The sequence below is a fragment of the Pelodiscus sinensis genome, chromosome 8 (assembly GCF_049634645.1).
Source record: "Pelodiscus sinensis isolate JC-2024 chromosome 8, ASM4963464v1, whole genome shotgun sequence".
Taxonomy (NCBI): domain Eukaryota; kingdom Metazoa; phylum Chordata; order Testudines; family Trionychidae; genus Pelodiscus; species Pelodiscus sinensis.
Genome location: NC_134718.1, coordinates 41,573,149 through 41,585,359, shown reverse-complemented (window position 1 = coordinate 41,585,359; position 12,211 = coordinate 41,573,149). Strand labels below are relative to the sequence as shown.

At 42.2% G+C, this 12,211-nt stretch overlaps 1 protein-coding gene across 1 annotated transcript in view; it reads left to right on the top strand.

Moving 5' to 3' along the window:
• Positions 1-12,211, top strand: part of LOC102463271 (1-phosphatidylinositol 4,5-bisphosphate phosphodiesterase epsilon-1) — a 106,368-nt gene that overhangs the window by 24,528 nt on the left and 69,629 nt on the right. The window contains exon 2 of the mRNA XM_075935144.1: positions 3,685-5,267. Within this exon, the coding sequence (XP_075791259.1) occupies positions 4,062-5,267 (1,206 nt within the window). The 5' untranslated portion in view covers positions 3,685-4,061. The remainder of the gene's footprint in view (positions 1-3,684; positions 5,268-12,211) is intronic.

The following is a 12,211-nucleotide window of genomic DNA, read 5'->3' as shown; positions in this document are numbered from 1 at the left end:
CATCTTGAAGAACCATTGTTACTGCACTAAGGTGAGTAACGTCCTCTTCTCATTTGCTTCTCCCATCCCCAATACAATCTCTCAGCTCTCATTGGACAGAACCAGCCAATGGGAGCTGACGGATTGTGTTGGAGATAGGATCAGCCAACAGGAGCTGAGAGATTGTGCTGGGGCAGTGCGTGAAGGCTTCACCTGCCCCTGCAGAAAGCCGAAAGCCGCATGGAGCAGCCAGCCTCTCTGTGCCATGGGGCTGTGTGGCAGGCAGAAAGCCTGCTTGAGGGTCTCACTGGGGTATTATCTGAAGCTGTCTAGGTAAACACTTCCCAGCCAGAGATTGCTTCTGGCACCTCACACCTCTTGCCCCAGGTCACCACCCCAAACCCTCTGCATCCTCCTCCCCGAGGTCATAACTCCCTCTCAGACCCTGCACTCTCTCCTACAATTTTCTTAGGTTGGTAGCTTTTTAAAAATATATTTCTAGAAGTTACTAAATAGTAGTCAGTACTGGCTGGCATTTTAAATTTAAAACACTGTACAAGTAACGAAGCTAAGTGAACATAGATGAAAAATTTCCTTTGGTTTCGGTGTCCTATTGTTTATAACTTGAAACGATGAGGGGCAACCTAGGTTAGTGAGTGGGTCACATGAGTGGTTTGCCTTCATGCCAGTGGGCCTGATATTGTCATAAGTAAGATGGTCTCCCAGAATAGGTTAGCTAACTGTGCTTATGTACCTAGAATTTGCTGGGTGTGTTGATTGAACCATCGCAGCATTTTAGATGCAGAGGGAGCGCATGGCTATCACAGTCAGCACTCAGCTCACTTTAAGGCTACGTCTACACTGGCCCCTTCTTCGGAAGGGGCATGCTAATTTAGAACTTGGGAATAGGGAAATCCGCGGGGGATTTAAATATTCCCCGCGGGATTTAAATAAACATGGCCGCCGCTTTTTTTCCGGCTTGGGGAAAAGCCGGAAAAAAGCATCTAGACTGGTGCGATCCTTCGGAATAAAGCCCTTTTCCGGAGGATCTCTTATTCCTACTTCAAAGAGATTCTCCGGAAAAGGGTTTTATTCCGGAGGATCGCGCCAGTCTAGACACTTTTTTCCGGCTTTTCCCCAAGCCGGAAAAAAGCGGCGGACATCTTTATTTAAATCCCGCGGGGGATATTTAAATCCCCCGCGGGATTTCCCTATTCTGAAGTTGAAAATTAGCATGCCCCTTTCGAAAAAGGGGCCAGTATAGACATAGCCCCTATGTCTTTGTTACAGGCTTGCTTTTTATGTGTATGTCCAGAACCTACCACCCTGGAGCCCTAATCTTAGTTGGGTTCTCTAGGCACTAAAGAACAACTTCAATAATAAATAATGTGGAAATATTTGTATTAAAGCATGCTAGATGTGTACATATGAATACACCTGTTTCTACAGATTTAATTACATAGATATCTGGACAGGTGCATTTTTGTGGTTGTGTTTTCTGGATTTGTATTTGGGCTTCAGGAGAGGATCTTTAATGGACCGCTTGTAGCTCTGATAATGTGTGATCCTAATGCCACACAATTACAATATCTTTAGTTAACAAAATACATGGAGCTGGATATGAAAAATGGGAAGAGGAGAGGAAAAGAATCATGAAAACCACATATTGAATGCTGAATGCAGATTTGGTCAGCTCATCTCATAAAAGATCTATTGGATTTGAAAAGGTACAGAGAAGGGCAAAAGAAATGATAGGTATATTGAACACCTCCTATATGGGGAAAGATTAAAAAGACTGGAATTTTGCAGCTTGTAAAAAGATGACTAAGGGGCTAGGATAGAGATCTATCAAATCATAAATTGTGTGAAAAAACTGAATAAGGAAGTGCTGTTTATTCCTTCACATAACACAAGACTCAATTATATTAATAGGCAGCAGATTTAAAACAAAGTATTTCTTCACAGTCAACCTTTGGAACCCTTTGCTGGGGATGTTCTGAAGGCCAAATCTATTACAGGTTTTAAAAAAGAACTAGATAAGTTTAGGGAGCATAGGTCCCTCTGACTATTAGCCAGGGTGGGCAGAAATCCAGTCCCATGTTCGGCGTGTTCCTCGCATATTTTCCAGAAGCGGGGAATGGGTGACAAGAATTAATCACTTGATTGCCTGTTTATTCCTCTGAAGCACCTGTCATTAGCCATTGCTGGAAGAGCTAGATAGACCTATGGTTTGACCAGTATAGCCATTCTAATGTTCTTGTATAGAACCCAAATGTGTCTGCCATCCTTCCTCTCCCACTAAACCGCAGTTCCCTTCCACAACTGAAATAGAACCCAGGAGTCCTGATGGAGTATTTTAAACATAACAGTGTCCCTTAAGTGACTTGCCACAAGATTTAAGAACATGTTGTTGTTAGAACTGAAACAGTCTGATATTTATTTAATTTTCTTTCTTTTATATAGGAATTAGATACAGTGCGTTTGTCAGCTAAAATGGCTAAATTATCTACTGAAAAACTAGGCTGAGTCTAGACTGGCATGATTTTGCGCAAATACTTTTAACGGAAATGTTTTTCCGTTAAAAGTATTTGCACAAGAGAGTGTCTATACTGGCATGTGCCTTTGTGCAAAAGACTTGCTTTTGCGCAAAAGCATCTGTGCCAGTGTAGATGCTCTCTTGCGCAAGAAAGCTCTGATGGCCATTTTAGCCATCGGGCTTTCTTGTGCAAGAAATTAACTTGTCTGTCTACACTGGCCTTCTTACGCAAGAATACTTGCTCAAGAGGGCTTATCCCTGAGCGGGAGCGTCGGAGTATTTGCACAAGAACCACTGATTTTGTACAGTACAAAGTCAGTGTTCTTGCGCAAATACTCGCAGCCAGTCTAGACACAGCCCTAGAGTTTACGTGCCTAAGTAGCCTCTGGAATCATGGATAAAGTTACCTCCTATCAAATCTGAAATGGTGCTCCTACAGCTAAGGCATGACCATTCATCCTCTTGACCACTTTACTTTTGCCCTACTCTATGTGATTGTGTGTCTATAATTTTGATTATGAAAATAATCAATTGTTTTTCACTGGACATCAATAATAAGTAAACTTCTTTCTGAAAATTATTTTATTGACTTTAGTGATAAAAACCTTAGAATAACTCTGGAAGAGATCATGTAAAAACAATTATTTTTTACATTGTTCATATTATGTATATTAAGTTTCACCCCCATATAGTCAGAGTTTCCTGTTGTTTGTTTTTCCATATAGTAGCAGAGAGCAAAAAATTTATAATAAGAAAATGTAATTGTAAAACTGCAAATATTGACAGAAGAAATCTTAGGGGATGTCTATACAGCAAAAAGACCTGCAGCAGTGAATCTCAGAGCCCAGGTAAACTGATTTGAGCTCCTACAACTCATGCTGTGGGGCTGGAACCTAGGCTCTGAGCGTAGACATCCACACTGTTATTTTTATTGCTTTAGCAAGCCCTGCAATCTTGAGGCATTTGACCTAGGCTCTGAGCCTTGCTGCTGCTGGTTGTGTAGACAATACAGTTCCTAAAATTATTTTCTAATTATTTTTTTTAATTAAATCTCAAGTTGACTGTCCTTAACACTCTCTGAACCACCTTTACATACTAACCATGTCTTGTTGTTAATGTGACTATGCATTTCATGCCATGGAATTTAACATGCTGTCTTTTTCTTGCAGGAAACTAATTGGATGTTATATGGTGAAATGCATTTTTGTAATGGATTATATGTTCAAATATGCTCTTTTTCTACAAATGGTATCAACAGACAATGCCCAGCGTATGACAGAAATGCTGACAGTGGAAAGAAAATTATCAACTAGCAATATCACATTAAAAAATTGCTTTAAGAAAATCTGCAGTTCACATCAGTAATCCACATCTGGTAAAGATTTGTAGTTAGTAATGCATGTGCTTTTAAAAGTAATAATAAAGGATTCAACATGCTTTTACAGTGTGTATGCACTGATAATTTGGCACAAAATGTTCATACATTGAAATCATGGTATGATTATCAGTGAGATACAACAGAACATTATCTAAAGACTGTGTCAAAATGACCTCTGAGGAAATGGCAGCTTCTGTACTTGTGTCTCTGACACAGGGTAAAGTGATACCTGCTCAGTCAGCTGGAGATGAAAATAGTGAAAATGCTTTGGACACCAGTGTTATAAAAAGACACATTGCTAGTCAAGGAAAGCAGACTATGCATACTTTTTCCTACTTACACGGGCTTAAAGAAGAACATCGTCAGGGTTCACTGCCCAAAATTTTCTCTTTGGCAAATGAAGAAGAAATGACAGGTAACAGGAGTAATGAAAACTTCAGAGATAAAAGCACATGCATCCCTGGTTCAGTGGAGTTTCTTAACATTAATTGTAACATTCTAAAGAAAAAACGCAAGAGCAGTGATCAGCATAACCAGTTACATAAATCACATGATTCTTTAGCAGAAGAACATACATACTTAGAAACTGGAATTTCTACTTCACTGGAAACGACCATGTTTGCTGAAATTCAGTTGAAGATGGATGGACCATCAGTAAACATGAAGTCCTTAAGAAACCAGTCAGCAATAAATAAATGTGGCACAAGTGATGCTGATAATGTAGCAATGTTTCACTTGAGCTATGCTAGTGAAAGAAATATATCGAAAGCTTTGTGTGCACTACCCAAGAGCTTCATTTTGGATGACTGTTTACAGTGTGTAAATGTTGGCAATGATCACACCAGCGATTCAACAGCCTGCACTTGTAAATTAATGGAATTGACAAATAATTGTGACACTAAAAATGGACAACATTTTTGTGATAGCTGTGACACTTTAAGGGATAAATATTTATGTTTGGAAAGAGAAGCACAAAAGGTTAGAGTGGCATGCTCAGGTCACAGCTTCTGTGGCAGTAATTTTACTGGAAGAATGCCCTCAAAGCCCTTTCTGAGCCATTTTGAAGATTGCAGTGATAACTGTGAAGAAGGGATGGAGGAAGAGTTTTTTAGAAACAAAAAAGAACGTTCCACTTTACTAATCAGGCGTTTTTGTAAAAATGATAAGGAGGTTAAAAAATCAGTTTATACTGGAACAAGGGCAATTGTTAAGACTTTACCTGCAGGACATATTGGAGCTGTTGCTTGGAATTATGTGGAGCATATGAGAAACCAGAGTGACTTAAAGCATTGTAGGATTATAGCAGAACATCTAACAATTCAAGCCTTGAGTCAGGAATTAAATTCTGATCTTGTGAAATCCATGTGGTGTGCGGTAAGTTTTTCATCTTTTTTTTTTGTCCTGTTAATGTGTACTGAACTGGTGATCTTTGGATTTAACAAAATTATGTCATGGTTTATTGATGAAATTCTTAAAGAGAGCATCAGAAACTGCATGACCTAAATAATAAGACTTAATAAAGTTGCAAGAACTATGCAAAAACAAGCTTTTACTATGAGTACCATGAGTAACATTTAAGATTTTATGATATGTCCATTGGTATCAGCTAGTAATATGTTAAGTCTTCCATTCTTCTTGTTGAACTCTCCTTTTCAAAAGGGTTTATATCTCATCCTTTAAAACCCATTTTATCTAAAAATTGGCAGAGGACTTTGAAATCAAACATGGAAAAAATAAATCATCCATTTTTACAGACTTTCTAAAAATGAAGTGTGGCATTCTTAATGTTTCAAAATTAATATGAAAATTGTATGAAATACCAAATATATTAATATTCCATGATATGGATTGATGTAAAATTATTGTAGTATAGTGAAAAATACAGGTTACATAATAGGTATTAAAAAACCTAAATATTTTATATGAATTATCATGTTTGAACATGACTTCTGCACGTATAAATAACTATAATTTATAAGACTGTTGCATACTGTGTATTGATACGGTTGTTTTAATCTATGTTCTATCAATTAAATATCATTCTAAGCCTTCATTCACAATTATTAATTTATTATGAATTTATTAATTCATAAAATGTTGTGGAAATGATATGGCACTTCCCAAAAGCAGTAGAATTGTGAATTACTTTTAGATCATGCTGTTCAGTTTTCTGCAGTTCCAGGGCTATAAAACTGGAAACAAGAAACTGTGATTGGCAGTGGAATTTATAAAAAGAAGGGTTTTCCCCCTACAGTATTGCTAACAAAATGGCATTTTAGAATGGAAGATTACAGTGCTTTTCTTTGGAATCAAGTTCAGGTAGCATCTAGTCAGTGTGGGTATTTGACTTCACTTTGCCAACCATATGGTGTCATGACATTTGAAATCATTTTATTTTACCTTATTACAACTGAATTTCGAATTAACTCTGATTTTATTAATCATAGGATTATTATTTAATCATCCTGTTATTTTATGTCACTAATATGTGTAAATGATGTACTATTTTATGACTGGGCAGTCACCTAAATATTGATATCAAATCCATTCTCTAGTTTTGAAGTGGTTCCTGATTTTACAGCTTGTCTAGTTAGCCTGTCATTTTAACATTCACTTTGGATTCCTGTGATTGGGGCAGAATCTCAGTAAACACTATGACTGAAGAACAGGAAGTGTTCATTAATCATGGAATGCAGGAATCAGTCACATGCAGTAGTGACAGAAACATCGCTACTTGAAGGCTATAGTTGCTATTGTTAGATCTGAGAAAAGGCCATGTGACTGCTTGTTGTTAAAATAAAGTGTTTTATTCTCATTTTTAAAAAACCTCTACATTCAGAAAAAGTGGAAGAAGTTTTCAAAGGCATGTGGCTTTGAAAATCTCCTCTAATGTGTGTAAGCAATTTTCCCGTAGTAGTCCATGTTTACGTATTATAGGTTGAACCTCTCTAGTCCAGAACCCTTGGGACCTGACCAGAGAATTTTCCAGACTACGGTAGGTCAGTATTGTCTAGCAGTATTACCAACACTCCCACTGCTTACTGAGCTCTTATAAGACATATTAGGGTAAACTAGAGTTAAATAACAGCAGAGAACACTGAGAGCTAGGACTGAGTGGCTATAAACAAACTTTATGGGACCACAAGAAACTTGGTCACATTCATGAAAAGTGGACATCTGGCTAACTAAAATCATGCCAGATTATGGATGTTTCTGGACCAGATTGTTCTGGACTAGAGAGGTTCAACCTGTATTTATATGCATTCGTTATTCAGTCATATTTTCCTGGTATAATTTTCACACATGTATTTTCATTTTACTTTTTCTAACTTTTTTGAAGTGCTGAAGAAAAAATAATTGTGAAATACTGTTATAGGGACTTCTGATTTTGTTTCACATAAATCATTTGGGAGATAATGAGCACTCTTTCTTTTTGTCTCTGATTTAAGTACTTAAGCATGTGAGTACTCAACAGGATTTAAGTATTTTGCTGATTTGGGGTGTGGAGTAAATTCCAATGCACTATTGTGCTGAAAAATTTCTCTAAATAAGGTATTTTAATTTTTAAAAAGGAAACCCAGAAATAAAATACTTTTTTTAGCTTTTTGTCTGTCTTGTTAAGCAAGGAATGGATATTATCAATGTTAGTCTAGGGCATTTGGGTCAAAAGGGCCCAAGTTCAGGCTCTGCACCTGTACCATATCTCTATCATGGTTATCAGTCAAGAATGACACAGGGTTGCTGGTCCAACAATCAGCTTTATTTAACACTATACCAAACTTAACTAATAGGACACCTTAGGCCCAAGAACAAAAACAAAAAAACGATTGTCACAAACAAGATAGTGGCATAAAGCCAGAACCTAAAATACAAATAACAAAACTGGAACAATACAATAAATAGGGGATCATACTAGGGATGTAAGCAACTAGTCAACTAGTTGGCTATCTGATAAACATAAGCGTATGATGCCTGCATCTTCCAGAACTCCTGCCTGTTCCAAAGGATTCAATCTGGTACCTTTTTCCACGGCTGCACCAACAGGACACTTCCATGTGAATCCTGGGCAACACTGCCTTGTTCTTGCTCCTCTGGCTGTTGTAGCCCCACATTGGCAGCCTGGACCTCACCAAGGAGATCTTCAGTGCCTGACTGAGCCAGGTGCCGCATAGTCATGGAGTGTGCATTTGGTCACTTGAATGGGAGATTCAGGAGCCTCCTCACTTGCCTGGACCTCAGCGAGTGAAACATCCCCTTCGTGGTAGTGGCCGCCTGCTGCATACTCCACAACCTTTGGGAGAGCAAGGAGGAGACTTTCCTGCCAGGGTTGGGGGACAGAGGCAGATCGGCTGGCCAGGGCTTACGAGCAGCTGGACACCAGTGCAATTCAGCGAGCACATCTGGGAGGCCTTGAGGGATAGTTTCAGCCAATGTCAGCTGTGAGATTCTCTCCTCTGAGCCTCTCCACAAGAGGTCCCTGTATTGCCCCTTTGTGCCTTTCTTTCCCTACTCCTCCTTTCCCCTGTCCTCCCTTTCCACCTTCTCCCCTCCCCTATAGAGCAAATATAGGCTTTTTTAACAAGCAAATGTCCTTATTTGGGGGATATAAAATGGGTGGGAGTGGGGAAAGGAGGAGAAGGTGGGAGGGGAGCTCAGGGATGGGGCTGGTGCCTGTCTTGGTCAGCTCTGGAAACTTCAGCTGCCCTTGAGGTCTCACTGCCCTATGTTTAGGAGCTAGGAGGGGAAGCCACGGGGGCAGGAGGAGGCTGGTGGCACACTTAATGCACAAGGCCATGTGTTCACTCACTGAGGTGAGGGAGGAACATGTAGCCACATGCTGGTTTGCCAGCTGGTCCCAGGTAGTCTTCCATTGCTCCTTGTCAGCCTGGTGTTGCTCTTGGGTAGTGGCCTGCTCCTGGGGCTTGTCAGCGAGCTCCTGGATGGACTGGAGACAGGCCATCTGCTCCCTCTGCATGTCTTCCCAGGTGCATTTCCTCTCATGGATCCCGCAGATTCAGGAGGATGGCATGGGAGGTGGTGTACACACCACACTTGCAGCTGGCAAAGAAAAGTTATAAGGGCGGTCATTTCAGGAGACATTGTGCCCTAGCCCTAATCTCTTAAATAATACTGAAGGTCTCAGTTCAGATGATGGTGATGTGCTTCGAGCAAGGCCATCTGTTGCCATGACAGCAGTTTCCTGTAGGGGCACCAACATCCCAGGGAAGCACCACAACTCCCCTGGCCTGGGGACAAGGAGGCATGGGAAGGGGTGGCTTGGCCTCCTTCTGTGTCCCACACACTCCAGGTCCGGAACTGGTGGTGTCCCGCAGAGAGAGAATTTCTAACCCTGCCCACTGGGGGAGGGGGATTTGAGGGAGGTGTGTGTGAGTGGCAGAGGCCACTTGTTGGAGAGAGTGCTCTTGGGGTTCCCTCTTCTTCCTCCCCTTGGCAGGTTCCCATGCAGGGGTTCAATCTCCTCCACATCCCTGAGATTGGCTGGGAGCAGATGCTGCCCAAGTGCAGGCATAAGCCTGTGCTGTATGTGGCACTGCTGTGTTGTTCCATGACCCAGGCCTCCTTCTTGGTGGCTTGTCATGGGAAAGTGTCCCACCACAGAGGCTGGAGTAAGGCAGGCCTGTCCAGGAACCTTGTGAGAAGGACCGAGGGTTTTGTGTATATGAGCGTCATGGCGCTGAGTGCTCCAGATTGGTGCTCCATGTGCACCCATGTGCACAGGCTGTTGTGCGACCCCCCCACAGACCAAGTAGGCTGAGTGAGGAGCCCGCTACCTGTTCCTGCGTGTGCATAGGGACCGTTATAAAACTCACCTGAAGTGCCTTTCTTGGGTTTTTCCAACGCCTGAGAAACATCCTGGGGGAATGGCTCCAAGGTGAGGAGCAGCTCCTGGCAGGCGGGCATGGTCTCCTGGCTGGCCTGCTTCACCTCCTTCTTGTCTTCCACAACCCTGCCCTTGTGGAGGCTGATAGCGGGTGTGTCCTGGCCGAACTCGCCACCAATGGGGGGGGAGGGGTGACTGTCCCCTCTCCCAGGATGGCATTGAGCTGGTGGTAGTACCAGCATGTGTGCAGTGCCACTCCAGAGCATCCACTCTGCTCCCTAGCCTTATTGTAGGCCTGCTGGAGCTCCTATGTCTTCATAAGTGACAAGGAGTCCTGTGGCACCTTATAGACTAACAGATGTATTGAAGCATAAAGCTTTCGTGGGCAAAGACCCGCTTCGTCAGATGCATGTAGTGGAAATTTTCAGAGGCAGGTATAAATATGCAGGCCAGAATAAGACTAGAGATAACGAGGTTAATTCAATCCAGGAGGGTGAGGCCCACTTCTAGCAGCTGATGTGGAGGTGTGAACACCAAGAGAGGAGAAACTACTTTTGTACTTGGTTAGCCATTTCCAGTCTTTGTTTAATCCTAAACTGATGCTGTCAAATGTTTTCATGCGGACCTTGTTGAGGGTCCATGCTTGTCCCTTCTCAGCCAGGCTGGCAGCCATCCGGCTGTAGACATACACGTTGTGCCTTCTCGTGTGGAGATCTTGGAGGTTGACTTCTCGCCACAAACCTCGATGAGAACCAGGATCTCCGCACCAGTCCAGGCTGGTGCTCTCTTGCGTCCCTGGCTACTTGCAGCCGAGGGTGCTGCGGGAGTGCTGGCAGCCGTGGAGGGCTCAGAGGGAGCACTGGGGTCAGCCATGTCTCCTGTGCTATTGCAGTGTGGAACAGGGCTGGCAAGGCTGTCCTCGTGCCACAAGCCCTTTTCTTGCAGCCTGATGCTTTAAAAGCTCCACAGGCGACGGGGAGCAGTGGTGCTGACAGATGTGGCCAGAGCTACCAGAAATCCAGCTGTGAGAAGCCCCTGGAGGCCAATTATTTTGAAATAGCAGCAGTTGAGCATCCACACTAATGCTATTTCAAAATAACAATTTTTTGAAATAAGCATTATTCCTCGTGGAAGGCAGGAGTAGATTTTGAAATAAGCAGCACATTATTTTGAAATAATGGGCTTGGTAGTGTGGATGCTGCACTTGTTGTTTTGAAATTAGGGGAGTTATTTTGAAATACTGTTACCCTGATCTAGAATAAATATGCTCTCTGCCAGCAACAGCTACTGGGATTGGGGAAACAGGGTTGCTCCAACACTGAGTACTGTACCAGACTCTGTCTGGCTGGAGATTCCCAATCTCTCAGAAGAAGGCAAGGAGCCAGGCTCATTCCTCTGATGGCCTATTGATCCAACAGCCTACCAACTGCCTGAAGGGGTTATAGTTGAGCTGCCGCTCCAGCACTGCAGAGTTGCAGAAGGCATACAGGTGACCGCCACTTATAAGCCCTCTTGATGCTGGGCAGAATAGGGTCAGGTGACCCCACTTTTCCCACATTTCCTTTTCCTGCCCTTTTCAGCCAAGGGATGGTGACAGGAAGGCTTACCACACTCTTTGAGGGAAAATCAAAATTGTGGACACAAATCCACTTGTGCTCCTTTCCCCAAAATCTCCATTTTCACGATCGGGGCCTTTTGCGCAAAATCTGGGCTGTCTACACTGGCCCTTTTGCGCAAACGTTTTGCGCAAAAGGGACTTTTGCTCAAATGGGAGCAGCATAGTATTTCCGCAAAAAGCACTGATTTCTTATAGTAGGAAGTCAGTGCTTTTGCGGAAATTCAAGTGGCCAGTGTAGATAGCTGACAAGTTTTTCCGGAAAAGTGGCTGATTTTCTGGAAAAACTGGCCAGTCTAAACATAGCCACTTAGTCTAAGAGTATCCTGTGACTGATGGCACATGAAGTGAACCATTTTTCCCACTAAAAGCGGCGAGGAGTCCTGTGGCACCTTATAGACTAACCGAAGTGCTGGAGCATAAGCTTTCGTGGGCAAAGACCCGCTTCATCAGATGCAATTGATGAAGTGGGTCTTTGCCCACGAAAGCTTATGCTCCAACACTTCAGTTAGTCTATAAGGTGCCACAGGACTCCTCGCTGCTTTTGCAGATTCAGACTAACACGGTTACCCCTCTGATATTTTTCCCACTGCTATCTGTCTGGATCAAGTTAATCATCACTTCCTCTCCATCTTTTAATGTTTCAGAATTTATCTTATCAGAGTCTGATGATTTATGACTTTAGGCTTTAAGCAATTACTTTTAGTGATATAAATTGCCTGTTATTTTTTAACAACACTGTGTTTAGTGTTCTGGCTCATTAAAGGCAGCTGGAAAGGTTTTATCTAATGGGCTCGCTTATCTCTTTTCTATGGTTAAAATTATAACATTTCAAGTCTTCAAAATGCCATGAAAATTATT